Consider the following 20,043-nt stretch of genomic DNA (forward strand, 5'->3'; position numbering starts at 1 on the left):
CACTAGCTCTAAAAAGCTTACCGACTTAAGCCTACCTTATCAATAAATGAAAAATAATTAAAATAATGAATAAAAAAAGATACGAAAAATTGAGTCACCTCTTCAAGAAAAACTTATTTCTAATTAATTACAAATTATCATATGAAAAGATTATTATGCATCGCATAACGCATAACGTTATTAGTCAAAAATAACAAAATAGTATTATTCCCCTCTCATTATAAGTATTTTCCCCCTCATAGTTGAGTCTTCTTTGTGATGTCTGAGAATATGTGATGTCGTTTGCATGGTCCACATGTGATGGAGTGAATTGTCAGAAATGTGGGCTCCAGTCCTTTTTAAAAAAATTTCCATGTTGTTGCTAGATTCTTCTTTTATTTCCCTCCATTTTCATGATTTCCTTATTAAAAGACATAATTGCTATTTCTAAGTATGTCATGAACGCGTAGTTAGGGTAGGGTGGGTGATAAGGAACCAGAAAATCACACTTTAATGACCACCGAATAATTTTACGCGAAGTTTCGATTTATAATCTGGAATTAAAAAGAAAATATTAAAATGGGATTATGGGACCCTTTTCCTTTTACCAATTTGGTTGGTAAGATCATTTTATTTCCTGTATTTTTTTATATAGGGTTGAATGTTTATAGTAGTATGGGTGCCAAGAGGGACACGGAAGCAAGGCCAATTAAAGCAAATAGAACCCCACCGACGACTCTAGGTAAACAAACAGTATTCATTCATTTAAATTATGACTTTGATGCAGGTGTCACAGTAATTAGTTAACTAATCTTTGGTGGTCAGTGGCTTAGTGGTTGCATTAACTTGACTCCTAAGTCAATTATGAACCCAATTAACAATGTTGCTTTCGAGGTTGGAGGCCTTTTCTTTTTAAAAAATTATTAGCATCTAAATGAGTGACAATAATGGGATAATAATCCCACCCAATTTGGATGGCAATGAAGGATTTTGTACTTGAGTTGCTGTATTAATTTCAACACCCACTTTGGTAATGTACACACTGCCCAGAAATTTCCATCAGATAGGCGGGGTGCATTAATCAGAAGCAGAAAGAGACCAGCTTTTGGGACTTGGGAGTCTTTCACATCTGATAGGTCTTATAACTAGTACTAGCCTTTCATGGGATTCTTGCCAGAATGTGAAAAATTCACAAGTCACCCACGTCCAAGCTGAAAGGGGGTTTGGGAATCTAGACTGGTTACTTGGAATTCTAAGAGCAAAAACTTCAAGCCGGTTGATCAGCAGTGTATACCGATTGACCGGTTGTCTAACATGCTGCAAAACAAGATCGTGATCCAAAAGTGGTCTTAGAGGCATGTAGCAGTGTCATAATGCTTATTTTTTTAATCTTTCCATTCAAGTCTGCGCTTGCTTGCGGGGAGGACTTGCGAAGAACAGTTGAAGTTGATGTTGACTCAACCATAGTTTACAATCTGATTAAGCAACAGAATGGTTGAAGTGAAAAGTTGTCAATGTCACATTCATTCTTTCTTTTCTAGTTTGGGCTTTGCCAAGATAGGTTTGATACTGAAGGGCTACCAACTTTGAATTTGGGTTCAAATAGAAATGTGCTGGCTTGGGCTGCTTGACGCCAGTTTAGTATAAATAAGAATAATAATTAAGGTATACGGTGACTCTGCAAAACTAATTGGAAATGCCCTTTTCCGCCAGCCAATAGCTTTTTAGAAATAAAATGTTCATTTGAATACTAGAACATATGATCACATGATAGCAGACATGCATTTGTTCCTCATGCACATGCATACATGTGAGTATATTTAGTTAGATACATGACCATGACCACAATTGTCCAAAAGAACCATAATATACATGTGTGAAAATTTGTGCCATACATGTGCCATAAAGCTAATATATGTAATTTAAATTTTTCCCTCTGATTCTCACTGAAATAAATCCACATTATCAGCATAATAGAGAAGGAAACAAAAATAATGTTCTAATCTTCTTTGGCTGTTTATAATCAAGTCAATCTGTAATCAAGTGATTCAACTCCAGTTAAGCTAATCACTTTTTCTTACAATCTGTAATGGACAGGCCAGCCAGCAGAAGAAAGCATTTCATGACAAGGGGGAGACATGTTTATCCAAGTCAAAATTGATTAATCTAATTTGCTCAATGGCAGAGACATGTTTTACTAAACATTGGAGAGTACTACAGATCACTCTTTACCTCCAATGACTCCTCATTTACAGAAATCTTTCGAGCATCCAGTAGCTGCTGCACAGAACACGTCATCATCATCTCTGCCTTGCCTACTTCATGAGCATTCTTTGATGGCACCTATTCTGTTCTCAAGCCCAAGCCCACAAATATGTAAGAGAGAAACATTGGATAATCAATTTAAGACCAAAACTGTGGGCAAACAAGTTGACCTTCTATTTCAAACAGAAGATACTATAATGAGAAGTTTCAATAAAATGCAAAACTAAAGTACCTTTGACACTTAATGTTTCTATGCATGAGCATAATACTGAGCAGAACAGGGACCATCACTAAACACAAATGCTCCAAAGAGTGCCCACTGATAATGTAATGATTTGCATGGTATATTTTCATGTCAGCAACAGCTTCAAATTTGGAGAGAAGGTAAACCCCTGTAAACAATTGCTTTTATAATTTGCAGAGTCCAAAATTCTCATGGGATAGGAATGGTCATTGGTGGAATTCCTTAGCAAAACAATAAACATCAAACATTCTGAAGCCGTAGTCTGGACCATCCATTGTGAAAGTTACTTTTACACAACAACAAATAAGGTTTCCTTTGCCCAAAAAGAGAGGGAAATCTAAAAATAAATAAGATTTTGTCTTTGAAGGAATGACTTTGAAGGAATTCACCCAGTGTGTACTTGTTAAGATATTCTAATAAGCTACAGCTACAGAGGAATCAATTGACCATTTCTATTATACTTCAATTGTGCAGGGAACAGCATGTTCTTAAAAAAAAAACAAAGATTATTAATGAATATGACGTACCTCCGGCCCAAAGCCAATATCTTGAGTGCGTATATTTGGGTGGAAACACAAAGCACATTCCTGGAATTGCTATACATGGAATCAACTGGAACATCATGTACAATCTGATATCATTATATGTTCTGCAACCAACTAGTGAACCATATTCAGTAAAAAGCACATGCGTACCTCCAAAATTAAGAGTTTAACACAGGAAGAGAGGAGAAAATACAAAACTAACCTGTCATATGCAGTACTAAGACAAGCAATGAAAAGAAGTGCAAACAGACAACTTAAACCGATCCTCTCTCCCATTCTCTCTCCATTATAAAACTAGAGAAAAGAGAGGAGTATGCAATCATCATCTGCAATTCAGAATCTACTAATCATCATCTGCAATTCAGAATCTACTTCAACAATTGAAATAAACAAAAGGCAGTACATGATTAGGATCGAGATACTTGATTGCCAACAAAACCATGTACCGTAATATTTTTATTAATATTTTTTCACTCACGCTCTTTTTGCTTTAAAAATCCGCTTTCAAGTAAAAATTTGCATCACATTCACATTCCCTTTTGAGCGAGAGTTTGATTGAACAGTTAAGATAACACTTAAGTTTTTGTTGGTCTTGAATTTTATAGAATCGATAGTAAACTCTCTTCTTTTTTTAAACTATCTCCAAAAACCAAAAAACAAACAGTGCATATTGCACAGGTAGTTATCTAGAAACGAAAGCTCTTGAATGAGATTGAAATGCTAACCGGCAAGGTGTCCCACGTTACTCTACTATCATCGGGCTTCAAATGATAATAAGCAGACCCAAAAGCCAGCCCTGCTATTCCAGCATAGAATAGTGCCCAACCCCAAACTTCACCAGGCAAACTGACACCAACCCGTTGCCAAACAAAACCAATCAAAATCAACTCCTCTGAAATCACTAGAAGAAAGATATCATTATACAAAGTAAGTAATTACAATGCAGAAGTACAGAACCTGATGTTGAAAAGGCCCCCTTGGCAACAAAGAACAAAACCCAGAACACCAACAGCCAAAAAGGGGAAATTGGTGATCACATTCAATGTATTAGGCACTCCTACGAAAAACCCAGATAACAGAATCAAACAAAACATACATAAACAGTGAGAAAAGGAGAGAGATGAACTTTCAAATTTGGGTACCAAGGAAATTGCGCATGTCAGCGTAGAGATGGTGTTTGGGGAGTGAGAAATCTTGGGAGTGACCAACATTAAGAAAACCCAACACAGAAACGCTCCTCCCCATATACGCCTTCTCACCCCTTTAATTGCAAGCTTTTGAGTTGCCATCCACACCATCTCTCTCTCTCTCCCTCCCTGTAAAGAAAATTCTGCCTGTGTGTGTCACTGCCTTTCCTCTTCTTCTAAATATTCGAATGTTTTTGTTGTAGTGCCAACCTTCTTTTGCGTTTTGATTTTGATTTTGGATTTGGTTTAACTTTTGATGATCATTTCAAAATGGGACTGAAAAGTTTAAGCACTTACATGCGTGGTTTGTGAACTGTAATTTGTGACATTTACTGATGGTGGCAAAGATAAGGAGTGTCAGGATTATACATTACCACGTGGACTCGTGGTGATAATCGACGGTGGAAAATGGCCTGTGATATATGAAAGTAACAGCTCATATTTTACAAATCAACTAATCAGTGGCGCCACTCACTCACCATCTCCCGCTTGTTTAGCGCAGGTCCCAGGTGCACTCCTTTTATTGACACACAAAAAAAAAAAAAAAAAACAAAGGTGCACTCCTTTTTAAACCCTCTCAATCTCAGATCCAGGTTCTAACTGGATTTTGATGGGAAATTTTGGGTCTCTTCAAATTTACAAGGCAGAAACATGATGGAGAACTTTTTAGAGTAAACATAGATTCATGTATAAAATAACCATAAATGTAAAAACAAAACAAGACAGCTGAAAATAAAAAATGAAGAACTTTTTTTTAAAATATTTTTTTACTATAACATATAATTTCCAATAAATAAGTGTAAGTGGAAAATCAGCTCTTATCGCACAAAAAACTACTAACATTCTTTGACGAATTGCTTCACTTGTTGTTATGATGCTTTTGAACTAGTTGTGAGGTTTTAAGATTCATCACATTTTTCTCAAAGTAAATATAGTAGCAATTTTAGGCCACCATTATTCTCGATCTCGTGTTGGAAATCTTTAATTTTCGTGCTCTTATCTTTATGGTTGTGAAAATTTGTTATGATGATCATGAGAGAATTTAAGTAATAGTAATTTCTTTTCTCATTGCATTAAAAATATATCAACATTGTAATATAAAGTGAAGAGTCCACATTTGCGACTGAATAGGCGTTTGCTATAGGACTAAATTGCTATAAACAAAACAACATAATCTCTAGACTATCTCCATTGGCTTAAAAGTCGCAACAAGAAAGACAAAATATAAAAGCATCTCAAATAAAATATCCTTCAATTATTCTTCAAACTTAAGTGGTCTCCAATGAACCAACTATTATATATATATATATATATATATGGCCCGAAAACAAAGTAGACAGTAGACACCATATAAAAAAAATAATGCTACAGTTATAACATTTTTATCTCACATTTTTATCCATATGATGTGACATGTCTTAATCTTCCATCATCCGTCTGTGTTCCAATAAAAATCATACAAGTGATATTCCCCAAGTAAATAAATACTTTCAACTTCTCTTTTTTCTTTATGGTTGTGGTTTGATTGATTTTAACAACTTTGTTATTCTAATAATCATCAAGTTGAGTACCACTTGAAAAAGTTTTGTTTAGACGCAAAGGCATCTCAGATCTACACACAAGACATTGCTTCCGCAACAATTAGAGCATCCTCCTTTTGTTTTTCAAGGATGGAACGTCAAGATCTCATCCTAAAATTCATATTCGTTTTCGTAATCATCTCGACTATTTGCACACAACAATGAATACAAAAGTTGTTAAGAGTGCATGATAACTATTTTGAAGACCGACAACAGTTTGCTTAATCAGGATATGTTATAATACCCTCTTGATTAAGCAGTAAAGAAAAAAGAAACATTTGGACCCATGTTGCACAAAAGTGATTGAAATGAAAGGTAATGTTTTAAATTTACCCTATAATGTGGTCCCTTTCATGATTCAGACATCAAAGAAGAAGAAAAAAAAACGTTGATAATGTGATGTGAGGACCACAACCAAGACAGAGAGACATTAAAAGGTTCAATTCGGTAAACCCCAGTAATTATGTATCCACGTTTTATGTTAATTTTGGAAGAACCCTACCCAAACGATACACCGAAAAAATCCCCCCACGTGCAGCACAACACAACCAAGCACCTCAACATATGGTTAAGCACAAAGGGGGAGAGCCAATGTGATTTGACCAAACTGCCCCACCCTTCTATACATCCTGTGGGCAGCATAGAAATAAGTCCATATACCACCACTCTTATCAGTAAAAATGAGCCCACTCTGCTAAGACAAGACTGCCTGCAACTGCAACCACCAAATTCCAGCTACCACTCCTTCCACCACAAGACCCCAAACAACACATGGAAGGGTAGAAGCAAAAACAAACATGGCAGTATCAACACCAAAGACGCTGCTTGGCTCTTTGCTATCTTCCTCATTACCAATTTACGTGAAAAACGTGTACATGGGATAACACTGTTCAGATACATCCAATCAATGGGGTTCCGCTAGCCTAAGCATATTAAAGATTCAACATGACGGAGTGTGATTCACTCTTTTAATACAGTGCTATCCCGTGACATACAAGTCTTTCTCAGGCATATACGGAAAAATAATTCACCCTTATAAAATAACTCTTCCAAACAAGCCAAAAATGTCCCATCATGACAAGGGCTTAGGATTTTTTTCTTCTTCTTGTTTTGCTCTTGAAAAATAAACAAACAATAACTAGTGGGAAATGGTAAATACAATCTCTACGCCTGCTGCAAATGGGTTTTAATTCCTCAGGCATGACCCATTTACCAATATACCCCTCAAATCACAGAAAATGAGAGGCTGCCCTGCTCTGATAAGCTATTGCTTTGCTAAACACATGATTGAACTAGAAGACATAAATAAAGGGCAATATTTGGACAAATAGTTCAACAAACACAAAGCAGTAGTGAGTAGATCCACATTACCATCCAGTAAACCCTAATCTTCATCAATCCAACCCAAACTAACATCAAGTTAAAAACCCACCATAGAAAAATAATTGAATTTCCTTCACTTATGTCCCTCTATTGAGCATGTCCTTGTACCTTATGATGGAATCCAACCTTTGCAGCTTCAGCTGGTTCTTGAACTTGTTGATGAAATCATCCGCCTTGGCATCCACCTCCTCATCCTCTGTCACTTTAGCTTTCCTCTCCCTCACAGTCGCTGGCCGGCGAATCTCCACAATATCATCTTCTTTAAAATGACCAAATGCAGACTTGGAACTCGCAGACTTCTTCATCTTCTTTGGAAGCTTAGTGGGTACTTCTCCGGATGCTGGTTTGGTGTCTGACTTCGTCCTGCTCACATGATGGTCCTGTAGAGGCTTCAGCTGACTGTAAATCTCATCCAGGCTCTGCTCTTCTTCTGCTTCTGGTTCTGGGCTTTCTGGGTGTTCATGTCCTTCAAAATGGTCTTCATCTTGGAACTGGTCATGTTCAGAATGGGATTCTGGCTCCTGAGTTTTGTGCAGAGTGGTTGTGGTGGTGATGGGTTGTGACGGGTTGGTGGAGGGCTGTGATGGGTTGGTGGAGAAATCTTGTGGAATGTAGAAGTTGATGGACTTGAGCCTCTGTAGAAAAGAAGGGGATCTGGTGAATTGGGGTTGCTCAGGTTCCTGGGTGTGCCTAAAAGCATAATTGGTGCTCTCAGTAGTTTCTGGGTTTTTCTCAAAGGTGGTGGTGTGTGGCTCTGGGGATCTATAGTGGTAGAGGTTGATGGATTTGATCCTCTGCAGCACAGATGGAGATCTAGCAAGGCCTTGCTGCTGGTTTTGTGGGTCTTGGTGTTTCTGGTTGGTGCCTAAGTTTGAAGCAATGGCAATGGTGCCTATCATGACATTGAGGAGGACAAAGAAAACAGTTGGAGTGAACCAGCTGTTCATGGAAGCCCAAATTGACACAGATTCCTCAAACATGGCTTTTGGTGGTTACAGTGTTTTACACACACAGAGAGAAGGATGGGGAAAAATGAAAATGGAGGTGAAAAAGAAGAAGGGCAGATATAGAAAGCTCTCTGCTTCTGTTTCCCTTTATTTGGGTGGATATTTTCATCATCTTGTGCAGGTTTTTGGTATTTTCTGTGGAAATTTTTGACATATATTATTTTATTTTTATGATATCGAGGGGCACGTGGCGGTGAGTGATGGGTCCTGTGTGAGAAACAGACAGAAAAGAAGAGGTGGTTGTGAGAAAATGTGAGGTTGTGGTTGGATTAAATAAAGGCAGGGTAACTGAAGGTGACAGCACCGATGGGGAGCAAGATTGCATTTGTTTGCCTCTGTGAAACGGCACCGTTTGATACTAGTATAACCCTTTATCTAGGGTTCTCTCCGATCTCTAATCCTTTGATTTGGGTGATACTGATTTACGATGATGCAAATATAACTGTTCAAAATATGCTTGTCAAAATTTCTCTTCATGTGATAGATATTTTCATGCTTAACAAATAAGTGATCAATAGACTTGGACTTTTAGTTGATCAAGTGAAGTGAACGTTTGACAATCATTTTCATTTCCACCTATAATTGATTGATACAAGCTCTTAAAAATTTAATTTCTTTACAAACCGTTTTCCTCTCTTTGGCACCATGGTTAAACACAAACTCACAGTCGAAAATATCGTGCACACGAGCAAATGGATTGTAAGTGGTTAAGAGCATTTACCTCAGCATTTGAGATTTCAAATTCAATTTTCCCTCTCTCAATATTACTTGTATTGAAAAGAAAATATTTTGCATAGGTATCAAACCATTTTTATAAAGTGTTTACTTAATTAAGGTCTCTAAAATTGTGCAATAATTTGAGTTTTTGGTAGTACCAACCAACATGAATTTATTGTCACTCAAAATTGTGGTTAGTGATTAGGGGATTTTTTGGGCAATAGCAAGACCAGTACACTTTAAATATTTCCTGAAGTAGAGCAACATGGGCAACGGGCATGGCCGCCATTGTCCATTAAATTAAAATGTCAACCCAGAAATCTAACATGGTAACATGGGCCTCCTCCTCCTCCTTCTCTTCCGTCTCCATTATTAAACCTGTACCACCTTTGTTTACTCAAACAGTCGGCAACACAACTACAAGCAAGCCTTGCAAGCTGTGGGACTAGCAGCACTGCAAGTTCCAGATGTATACAGAATCTCTGCCATACGTGGAGGGCTCTAAGAGCTTATGGGCTACATGCCCATGCTAATGGATCGATGTGTCTAACTAAACTTATTAGCCGAACCATGAAACTACACCGCGACAACCAACTCTTAGTCTTTTCATACTTGTCTTTTCATACATACAAGTGTTAAACAAATTGGCTCGTTTCGGGCCAAGTCGAGCCCAAACCCAAAATGATTCATCCATCACATGTACCATGCAGTGCACGATTAGCACACCATGGGAAAAAAGTGTCATCACGGTGTCCTTCGTTCTGAAGCAAAAGGCCAAAACAGAAGCCGCCTCCTCCCTCAATTAAGTTCTGGTCGTCAAATAATGTCGACACACTAGCTTAATAATTTTCTCATGACTCATATCACTGCTCTGTTCTTCTGCTTGAACACACTAAATTAGTTTTTTTATTATTTATATAAATATATCCTAGTTCTCGTTTTCATATAACTCATATGCATTCTATCTTCATCCCCCCTACAACTTTTGCTGTTAATTACGATGAAGGTGTGTGTGGTTTCGCATGGCCAACTGGAGCTTTGACCGTTGGTCTGTCTTCTTCAATTGAGGTACAGTTCTATTACATATCTTCACTGTTTTGTTTCCAAGAAACGAAAGTTTACCTTAAAAACTGACTTTGAAATCTGGGTGTTTATGCAATTTACTGAAACAGTTGTTCTAGGTTGGGTCCAAATGATGAAAATGTTGGGTTCCAAATTAAAGCACAACTGCCTGTCTTTCTCCAACACCATACTGTCCAAGCCTCACGCCACCAGAGAAGTCTGCAGAGATTTTTCGAGATTTGTCCCTCAATGTACCAAAAAGAAGACGAAATTTGGACTTGCGCTCTAAAACTTCAATGAAAGTAAACTTTTATTTTGATTAGATTTGTTATAAGAGTTGATGTTTATTTGCTGGGTCTTTTTGATGCCATTATCTTTTTTGAGCAAATGGGGATATTCATCAGCTTCTCAATAACCAAGTAAATTCTTTTGTTACTCGAATATCTGCGCGTTGAGTTGTTCTTACGAGAGTCGACAAAGACAACCTATGAACAGATGAGTAACCAAAAAGATATGAAACTTGTTGTCGACCAAGTTCATGAAAGTCCCCATTTGCCAAAAAAAAGATAATAGTGTCAAAACGAGCCTAACAAGAAAAAACGTCAACTCTTACAAGAAATCTAACTACTACAAAACATTATCTTTACTTTTTGCAGCTTAGTAGCTTATAGGGAATTTGATGATGTATTGGATCTTATTATAAAGTTGTTTTGTTGTACGGTTCTAACAGAACACGCTCCATTCATAAGTACATGGAAATTTATGCGTTAAGAAAGTTTGTCACTTTGAACAATTCAGTGTACGATGTTTGCTGGATTTACTTTAACTTACTCTCCTTTGTCTGGTCTCGCTTGTGTTGGCTTTGGTTTTCAGCTGTTTGCTCTTGTGCTTTGGCTTTGACCTTAATCTATTTGCTCTGTTTGCATGGTCACGTTTTTTTTGTATGGTCCCAGATAGATGGGGAAAAGGTTTTAAATTGAAGAAAAAAGGCCTATGTGTCAATGAGATTTAAAACCACCACAAACAGCTCCTGCAGTTTCATCCATCTCTTCTGTTAAAAGTTTAATCCATGATGAAAGTTTTGCTGCATTTCTTTTTATTCTTGATGACTGTTAATTTAGTCCAAAGTAAGTGCAATGAAGATGACCAAGCAGCATTGCTCCGCTTGAAGCAAAGCCTTACATTTGATTCTCCTGCTTCCTCCAAGCTTGTAACTTGGAATTCAAGTACCGCTGCTGTTCTTGGGTCGGAGAAACTTGCAGCAAAAGTGGCTACGCAGTTGGTCTTGACATCAGTGGCGAATCTGTCGTGCTTGGAATTCGAAACTCCAGCAGATCTTCAACACCTTGAAAGCCTCAAATATGCTGCTAACGGAATTTTTTGCTCTCAAATTCCATCTGCAATAGGAAAAGCTTACGAATTTGAAGTATCTAAATCTATCCCATAATGCCTTTTTCGGGCAAATTCCATTAGAGTTCTCACACTTGACAAGGCCGACTGTTCTTGACATTTCTGAGAATTACTATAGAGATCAGTTAAAACTTGAGAACCCCAATTTAAGCATGTTGGTTCATAACCTCACAGAACTTGAAGAGTTATATCTTGATCATGTAGACAAATCAGTACCACAAGGGACTAATGCTGCAAAGTAATCTCATCTTCACTTCCAACCCTGAGGGTATTGAGCTTGTCCGGCAATTTTATTTCAGGCCCTTTTGATCAGTCCCTTTTTTAAGAACACAATTGTATATATCCATGATTCAATTGGATTATAGTCATATCTTCTTTCCAGTTCCAGCATTCTTTGCCAATTTTTCAAGCTTGACTTCCTTGAGCTTCATTTCATGTGGTTTGTATGGAACATTTCCCCCCCAAGAGATCTTCCAGATTTCTACACTACAGACTATTGACTTGTCTGACAATCCAAAGCTTCAAGGTTCCTTACCAGAATTTTCCAACACGGCTCTTCGACCTGAGTGACACAAAGTTTTCAGGGTTATTGCCGGACTCGATTGGCAACCTCAAAATGCTGTCCTCAATGCATCTTTCACCCTCCAACTTCTATGGATCAATACAAGTTTAACGGTTCCATCAATTCCATTCATTGGGAAAATCTTATCAATTTGGAGTTTGTTGACTTCAGTTACAATCTATTCGATGGAGGCATTCCATTGTCCATGTTTTCTCTTCCATTGCTGGAATTAGTTACCCTTTCCAACAATAAGTTCTCTAATCAGTTCTATGAATTTTCTAATGTCTCTTCTTACCGATTAGGCGCCCTTGATTTGTCTTTCAACAATTTGGAAGGGCCAATACCCAAGTTTATTTTTAATTTAGGAGGGCTTGAGATTCTTTTACTTTCTTCACGGATCTTTCAGTTCAAGAAATAAAAATAACAGGATTGAACCATTTCTTCTGACTCTTTTTCAAATTTGATAAATGTTGGTTGATCGTATATTTCATTATAGCTCTATGATTAAGAGTATCATTTCCTAATTTGGCTGTTGACTGGTCTTGAATCGTTTTGACATCCTTATGGTTGGATTGTCTTTCTAGCGCTTTTCTTCTTGATCAGTCTAAATGTATTGGTTGGTTTCTGGACTCTTTATGTTTTGTCTGTTTCCTTGCATGGATAGACTTGTCTTTCCTTTGTATGGCGTGAGACACTTGTTCAGGGGTTCTTGTGCTTTGAATATAAGATCTTTTCGACCAGAAAAAAGAAAGAAAATATCATTTCCTATTTGATCCATTTGAATTCCATATTCGAAGTTGTGATCAGATCTATTCATTAAAAAGAATCGATTCAATACATTTCTTATGTACCCATAGGTGCTATATTGGATATGAATCAGATTTCGGATCAATCTATATTATATATATGTGTATTTTATGGTGTATCCTGAACATACAAAAATTTCTTAGAGTTATAAATGGCTGGTACATCTATATATATATAAAGAAAAGACAGAGAATGGTGAAACATTCAAAATACTAGAAAATACTCTTAGTTAATGCAAATATTAAGAATTAAAATTATTAATTAAATGATGATAATATAGTAAATTCACACTTTTTCATATTAAAAAAATTAAAATTAAAAGAAAAATCAGATAATGAATCGTATTTTTATGGAACACAACTACTCATTATCTTTTTTAATTCTAAAATAATTTTAATTTTTTTTAAAAAAAAACTTCTTGCAGGCGCGAAAGCACGTTTGAAGAGACTAGTCTCCAACTTACTTCATTGCTTTTTGTGACGTGTCTTTTTTTTTTTTCTTCCCTTTTTCTTTTTTGATAGGAATTATTCTCCAACTTACCTCCTTGCACTTTCCGGACCTTCAATCTTTGCCGTCCGGCAGATCGTGTAGCCAGAAGCCACAGAAAGCGGCCCCGCTTGGGAACTTCTTCTTCCAAAAAGATATTATGTTCTCTCTCTCCGCTTGTGAACTTTGCTTTTGTTGACTGAAACGTTTGAGGACCTTGACTGTATTTCAATACTTTTATTCATCTAGTTGCAACACAAAAACCACTGCCCAGAAAGAAAAAAAAATTATGAAACCACTGTCCGATAGTTCTGCAGTATCAATTAATGGATGCCAAGAAAGCCCATAAAGACTCCTCTTCATCCTCACCATCCTCCTTATCAATATGTTGGAAGTTCCGAGTTTGTTGAGCTTTGGAGGTGAAGACGCACGCAAGGGCTTCACCGGCAATCTCAACGCCGCATTTTCTTTTGCCGGTATCAATGCCTCCTCTTCATCCTCCTCCTCAAAAAGTTGGATGTACCAAGTGTTCTTGAGCTTTAGAGGGGAAGACATACGCAAGGGCTTCGCGGGCCACCTCCATGCTGCATTCTCTGATGCCGGTATCAACGCCTTTCTTGATGACAAAGCATTAAGAAGAACGGAATTTATAAAAACCCAACTAGAGCAGGCAATCGACGGGTCCGTGATCTCCATAATTGTCTTCTCCAAGAGGTATGCCGATTCCAGTTGGTGTCTTGATGAGCTGGTGAAGATCATGGAGTGTAGAGAAAAATTGGGGCAAAAGGTTATTCCATTATTCTATAATGTTGATGCTTCAGATGTCCGGAAACAAACTGGTAGTTTTGCACAAGCATTTGAGAAACACGAAGCGGGCATCTGTGAAGGTAAACTTGAGAAAGAAAAGGTACAGCAGTGGAGAAATGCTCTCACCCAAGCTGCAAATTTGTGTGGGGAAGATCTTAAAAATACTTACAATGGGTAATTACTAATTTTCTTCGATTATCATCTCCTTACTTGACAACCATCTATCCCCTTTCTTTTTCCATCATATCAAGGATGACTAGTGATATGCACATGCACTTGATCAGGGCGATCCTACGTATTAGAGGCCCTAGGTGAACATCCTAAATGGTCCTTCTCTCTGTATATATATTAATGTGATTTAAAAAAATAATAATAATATAGGTATGTATGTATAGGTATTATAAAAATTGGGGCCCTAGGACTGCCTTGACTGCTTGGCCAGGGCCTCCCCTCTTGTCATATAAGAAGAAAACATTTTGATTCGACAAGGCTGTGATTTAATCATACCTTTGTTGATCAATAATTGCAGCTCTGGTCATGATGAACTCTGTCCTCAATTGAATGAACCTCTCTGATATAAACGTAGATAATTGAGCTTGCACAGGTTCTTTAGTAATTGCAGATAGGATTATAAATTTGTAGTTTGTTGCGTAATGAATGATACGTAGTTCTGCTTCTGTGTTTAATTGGCAGGCATGAAGCAGAGCTTATCAAGAAAATTATTGGGGAGGTTAATAAACAGTTGCACAGCCAATACAAATTAGACATCGAACACCCAGTTGGAATTACTTCTCGGTTGTGGGATTTGAGTGATCAGTTAGACATTGAATCAGGTTCTAAAGATGTTCGCATGATTGGTATTTGGGGGATGGGCGGCATTGGAAAAACAACGCTTGCCAAAGCCATTTATAACAAGTTTGAACGTAGCTTTGAAGGTAGGAGTTTCCTTGCAAACGTGAGGGAGGTAATTGTAAACCAAGCTATTAATGGTCTGGTTGGTTTGCAAGAAAAACTTCTAAACGATATCTTGAAAAGCAAGGAGGCGATAAAGGTTGGTTCTGTTGATGTAGGGATCACTATGATACAAGAAAGACTTCGTTGCAAAAGAGCACTTGTCATAATCGACGATGTAGCTTCAATACAGCAAGTAAAAGCAATAGCTAGAGATCGTGATTGGTTTGGACCTGGAAGCCGGATTATTATAACAACAAGAGATCAACATTTGCTAGAGCAAATTGGAGTGGATAGCACGTATCCCGCTGAAGAAATGGATGAGGAAGAAGCTATAGAGCTCTTCAGTTGGCATGCCTTCAAAAGAGATTATCCTGATCAGGAATATCTTGACCTCTCAAAACGTGTAATTCATTACTGTCAGGGTTTGCCACTAGCACTTGAAGTTTTGGGGTCTTTTCTGAATAAAAGAACCACATCAGAGTGGGAAAGCCAATTGGAGAGATTGGAAAGAAGTCCTCATGAAACAATTACAAAAATACTCAGAATAAGCTTTGACGGGCTACCTAGCCATACAGACAGAGATATATTCCTTGATATATCTTGTTTCTTTATTGGAATGGACCAGGACTATGTCACACAAATATTAGATGGATGTGGCTTTTCTGCAACACTAGGAATCCCTATCCTAATTGAACGGTGCCTTGTAGATGTTAGTGAGGAAAACGAGTTGATGATGCATGATTTGCTTAGAGAGATGGGAAGAGAGATCGTTCGTGAAAAATCCGGCCGTGATGACCCTAAAAAATTTAGTAGATTGTGGAATCGCGAAGATGTAACAGATGTATTGAGAGATGAGTCTGTAAGTACTTTCCCAGTAAGATTTAGAATGCATCATGCAAGAGAAGCATATGTATCATGTGTCTATAATAAAATAAATGCTCTACATCGGTTTCGTTTTCCATTTCTTTATATATATGCATTAAGATCAAAGTAACAAAAATATGTGCTTTGATTGCCAAAACAAACTATAGGTCCTAACATACATGGACTTTCATGTTTGTAAATCATGTTTCATATGCAAATGACCCTTTTCTTACTTAGTACTACTCTTAACAGGGAACTGAAGCAATTGAAGGACTTGCTCTAGATTTGCAAAGCTCTGACAAGGCTATTTTCAGTGCAGCAACATTTACCAATATGAAAAAACTGAGATTACTCCACTTCAACAATGTAGAGCTTACTGGAGAGTACAATATCTTCCCCAAAAAGCTAACATGGTTGTGCTGGCATGGATTCCCTTTAGACTCCATACCAGATGACTTTCCTAATCAACCGAAACTAGTTGCTTTAGACTTGCAGTATAGCAAACTCAAAATCGTTTGGAAGGATTGCAAGGTATAATAATCTCAACCTAGTTGTTGGCTCTTTCTATCTTGTTCTATACATACACTATGTTTCACTCTCTCTTCAATTTGCACTAATTTTTGTACCAGACCTTCCTTTTGGATTTTAATTTTGATTTTGTGTAACAGTTTCTTGAGAAGTTGAAAATCATTAATCTCAGTCATTCCCATTGCCTAATAAAATCACCAGACCTTTCAAAACTCTCATGTCTCGAGGAATTGATATTGGAAGACTGTACGAGTTTGTCTGAGGTTCATTCATTCATAGGGGATCTTGGAAGACTTTCTGTGGTAAATCTTCAAGACTGCAACATGCTAAAGGATCTTCCACTGAATTTCTATAATTCCAAGTCTATTGAAACTCTTCTACTTAATGGTTGTTCAAGATTTGAAAACTTGGCTGATGGCTTAGGGGACATGATATCATTGACAACTCTGGAAGCAGATAACACAGCCATAAGACAAATACCATCTTCCATAGTAAAATTGAAGAACTTGGAAATTTTATCAGTATGTGAGGTGACAAGGTCGCTATCAACTAATCTTTTGCCGCCTTCTTTACATGGTTTAAGCTCGTTAAGAGAATTAGTTCTTAAAGGCTGTAGTCTAACCAAGGATGCAATCCCTAGGGATCTCTGGAGACAAATTTCCTTAGAAAATTTAGATCTTGCAGACAATGACTTTCATAGCCTACCAAGCCTCAGTGGTCTTTCAAAGCTTGAAATTTTATCGTTAGACGACTGCTTAAATCTTCGTGCAATCCCAGATTTACCAACAAATTTGAAAGTTCTGAAAGCAGCTGGCTGCACAGGATTGGAAAAAATGCCAGATTTTTCAAAAATGTCAAATATGAGAGAATTGTATCTAAGTGGTTCTCATAAACTTACTGAGATTCCAGGCCTGGATAAGTCATTAAACTCCATGACACGGATTCATATGGAAAGTTGCATGAATCTCACTGCTAATTTTAGGAAGAACATCCTACAGGTTAATCCTTCTATCTCTCATCTTTCTCTTTCTACCACACACACACGTACACATGCGTGCATAGGAATGTGTTTCTTATACAAATTTGACCCTACATGGTATAGGGATGGACTTCTTGTGGATATGGTGGCATTGTTCTGGATGGAGATGATATTCCTGATTGGTTCGACAGTGTCCATGAGAATAATATTTTGGATTTCAATGTTCCTCAAAGTGTTGGTCGTAATTTTAAAGGGTTAACTTTGTCCTTCGTTTACTCTTCAGACTTGGACAATGAAATTCCTGTTGTCATTAGCATTACAGACTTGACCCAGTGTACTGTTTTTGAAGCCTGGATCACAGATATAGCAGAACAATATGACTATGAACTTGGAAATCATTATGTTTGGCAGGGACAGTTATCAAACGACGAGCTCAAATTGCAAGAAGGTAATCAAGTCTTGATTCAGATAATGCCTCAAGATAATTGTGTGAAGGTGAAGAAAACAGGTGTTAGCCTGGTATGGGACAAATTTATGAACGAAAATATGACTGAATATGATCTTTGTGGGTATCAACGTCGCCCATCTCAAAAGGCAGGACCAAGCCATGATATCTCTGATGACTCCATTGATCCCAAAAATGATAATGGTATAACAGAATCACAACACTTTTCAGAACTCCCATATCTCGAAGACTGCAACAATGATTTTCATAAGGATCTCAGTTGCGTAATTTCCTTAATAGATTTAGATCTTAGAGGCAATGATTTTCATAGCCTAATTCTATTCCCCAGTGGTCTTTCAAATCTTCAAACTTTGTGTTTAAATGACTGCATACATCTTCGTGCAATCCCAGATTTACCAACACGTTTGAAAGTTCTGAAAGCATCTGGCTGCACAGGATTGGAAACAATGCCAGATTTTTCAAAAATGTCCTATATGAGAGAACTGTATCTAAATGACTCGCTCAAACTCACTCAGATTCCAGGTTTGGATAAGTCATTAAACTCCATGACAAGGATTCATATGGAAGGCTGCACCAATCTCACTGCTGATTTTAGGAAGAACATCCTACAGGTCGCTCTCTCTCTCTCTCTCTCTCTCTCACACACACACACACACACACACGCAAATGTATATGCACATGCATAGATAAGAATGTAATGATTATACAAATCTGGCTCTACATGGTATAAATAGGGATGGAGTTCTTGCGGATATGGTGGAATTTTTCTGAACGGAATTTATGATATTCCTGAGTGGTTTGAGTTGGTCGATGATGTGGACAATCAAGTCTACTTTGAAGTTCCTGCTCGTCGTGATTTAAAAGGGTTGACTATATGCTTCTTTTACTCTTCAGACTACCCAGAACTTGAAGATTCTCAAGGTCCTATTCGCATTACAGTTAAAAATCTTACCAAACAAACTGCTTTGCACGCAAGGATAGCATTTGCCTCAGTAAAAACTTCAAGAGAACCAGAAGACCGTTATCTTTGGCAGGGACAATTGTCAAACGATGTGCTCTGTTTGCAAGGCGGAGACAAGATCTCCATTCTAGTAAGGCCTCTGGTTGATTTTGTGAGAGTGAAGAAGACAGGGGTTTATCTAGAATGGGACAAACTCATGAAGGAAAATATGCGTAATCCTGACCCTCATTTGTATGATTTGGAAACAAATCGGATTTTTTCCGGGGGAGTTACTGATGGGGCAGGATGGAGCCATGACGCATCTGTTCCCACTAATCAATCGAATGCTGTAGATGAACCATTAGCAGTGGAGGGGTGTTTAGCGCGTCTTAAAAGTTTTTTGTTTAATCTTTTTTTCAATTGTTTTTCCTTTTCCCACCTGCGTTGATTGTGGTTAGTTACCAAAGATTTGAGTCGATGGGAATGATTTAAGATTGAAATTTCCTCCTCCTTTTTTTCTTTGCTCTAAATTCTTCCAATTGAAATGGAAAACTTTAGCACACATGTCATCTGGAAAGGAAAGCGCCGCAACCTTGAATTGAATTCTATACATTGCCGGGAGCCAAATTCTCCCTTTTCTTTTTTTGGTCGAAAATTTCTCTCTTTTCTTTCGCTTCCAAAGAAGACGCAAATCCCTTTCACAGTTATATCAGAAATAAAAAGAATGTAACAATTGACCAGTCATCGCCTTCTTATGGCTCTTTGTGTAACTTACAATATATTACTCATCATTTTCTGTTACAGAACACTAGTTGCTTGCTGCTGCCGATGATCTGGATCCAATATGTTCAGTGTCCTTAAACCTCCGCCAATGAGAATCTACTAGGGTTGGCATGGCAGGGCAGGGCATGGCTCTTGTGTAAACACCTATCTGATTGATCCTGGTATATGTTTTCTTTGAACAATCAGGATAACATTACAGGTGAGAGAGAGAGAGAGAGAGAGAGAGGCATAAGGAAATATCATACAGCAGAAAATAATTACATATCAAAACTTCCTATTAACCTCTTCGGTAATATGATCCTATCATCAAAACTCCCCTAAAACCTCCATACAATAGCTTGTTTTTTCGATCATAATGGTCTCAATTTCTCATATTACTCCTTGCCTCAAATGGATCAACTGAAATTAACTTCTACCAACTCGAGAACATTTCCTGACTTCTTGAGAAATCAATACAGATTATCCTACTTAGACCTTTCAGGGAACCA

General features: G+C 37.6%; 3 protein-coding genes and 1 pseudogene across 5 annotated transcripts; 2 read left to right on the plus strand and 2 right to left on the minus strand.

Annotated features, from left to right (window-relative positions):
- Positions 1-1,897: 1,897 nt before the first annotated feature.
- On the minus strand, positions 1,898-4,532 carry LOC103320560 (Alkaline phytoceramidase (aPHC)). The gene is given in 9 exon segments (XM_008222257.3): positions 1,898-2,327; positions 2,477-2,636; positions 3,016-3,137; positions 3,236-3,315; positions 3,318-3,359; positions 3,759-3,879; positions 3,991-4,090; positions 4,176-4,214; positions 4,217-4,532. Coding segments are annotated over 9 exon segments (807 nt in total). The 5' UTR covers positions 4,332-4,532; the 3' UTR covers positions 1,898-2,299.
- Positions 4,533-7,087: 2,555 nt separating this feature from the next.
- On the minus strand, positions 7,088-8,312 carry LOC103320559 (pathogen-associated molecular patterns-induced protein A70). The gene has a single exon (XM_008222256.2). The coding sequence runs from the start codon at positions 8,161-8,163 to the stop codon at positions 7,261-7,263; it is 903 nt and encodes a 300-aa protein (XP_008220478.2). The 5' UTR covers positions 8,164-8,312; the 3' UTR covers positions 7,088-7,260.
- A 1,295-nt stretch (positions 8,313-9,607) lies between these two features.
- LOC103320558 (receptor-like protein 6) lies at positions 9,608-12,359 on the plus strand (annotated as a pseudogene). Its single transcript, XR_513339.3, has 2 exons — positions 9,608-9,975; positions 10,080-12,359. The product of XR_513339.3 is annotated as a receptor-like protein 6 (transcript).
- A 912-nt stretch (positions 12,360-13,271) lies between these two features.
- On the plus strand, positions 13,272-19,341 carry LOC103320610 (TMV resistance protein N-like). 2 transcript variants are annotated; one of them, XM_089046768.1, is made up of 6 exons: positions 13,272-14,215; positions 14,735-15,854; positions 16,112-16,390; positions 16,528-17,385; positions 17,490-18,443; positions 18,727-18,961. In XM_089046768.1, exons 1-6 carry the CDS (start codon positions 13,620-13,622, stop codon positions 18,811-18,813), a joined length of 3,894 nt encoding a protein of 1,297 aa, XP_088902894.1. In that variant the 5' UTR covers positions 13,272-13,619; the 3' UTR covers positions 18,814-18,961. The 2 variants fall into 2 exon arrangements, with proteins under 2 accessions (XP_088902894.1, XP_088902893.1); XM_089046767.1 differs by having other exon boundaries at positions 13,276-14,215; positions 18,567-19,341.
- The last annotated feature ends 702 nt before the right edge of the window (positions 19,342-20,043 follow it).

Source organism: Prunus mume, linkage group LG2, assembly GCF_029339155.1.
Source record: "Prunus mume cultivar Tortuosa linkage group LG2, ASM2933915v1, whole genome shotgun sequence".
Taxonomy (NCBI): domain Eukaryota; kingdom Viridiplantae; phylum Streptophyta; class Magnoliopsida; order Rosales; family Rosaceae; genus Prunus; species Prunus mume.

What these genes read in the sequence shown, in the direction of transcription:
- LOC103320610 (XM_089046767.1), top strand. Translation starts at nt 13,620, where the DNA reads ATGTTGGAAGTTCCGAGTTTGTTGAGCTTTGGAGGTGAAGACGCACGC. An exon ending in CTTAAAAATACTTACAATGG is followed by an intron (nt 14,216 to 14,734) that starts GTAATTACTAAT and finishes TTTAATTGGCAG; the next exon opens with GCATGAAGCAGAGCTTATCA. An exon ending in TTAGGAAGAACATCCTACAG is followed by an intron (nt 18,444 to 18,566) that starts GTCGCTCTCTCT and finishes TGGTATAAATAG; the next exon opens with GGATGGAGTTCTTGCGGATA.
- LOC103320559 (XM_008222256.2), bottom strand. Translation starts at nt 8,163, where the DNA reads ATGTTTGAGGAATCTGTGTCAATTTGGGCTTCCATGAACAGCTGGTTC.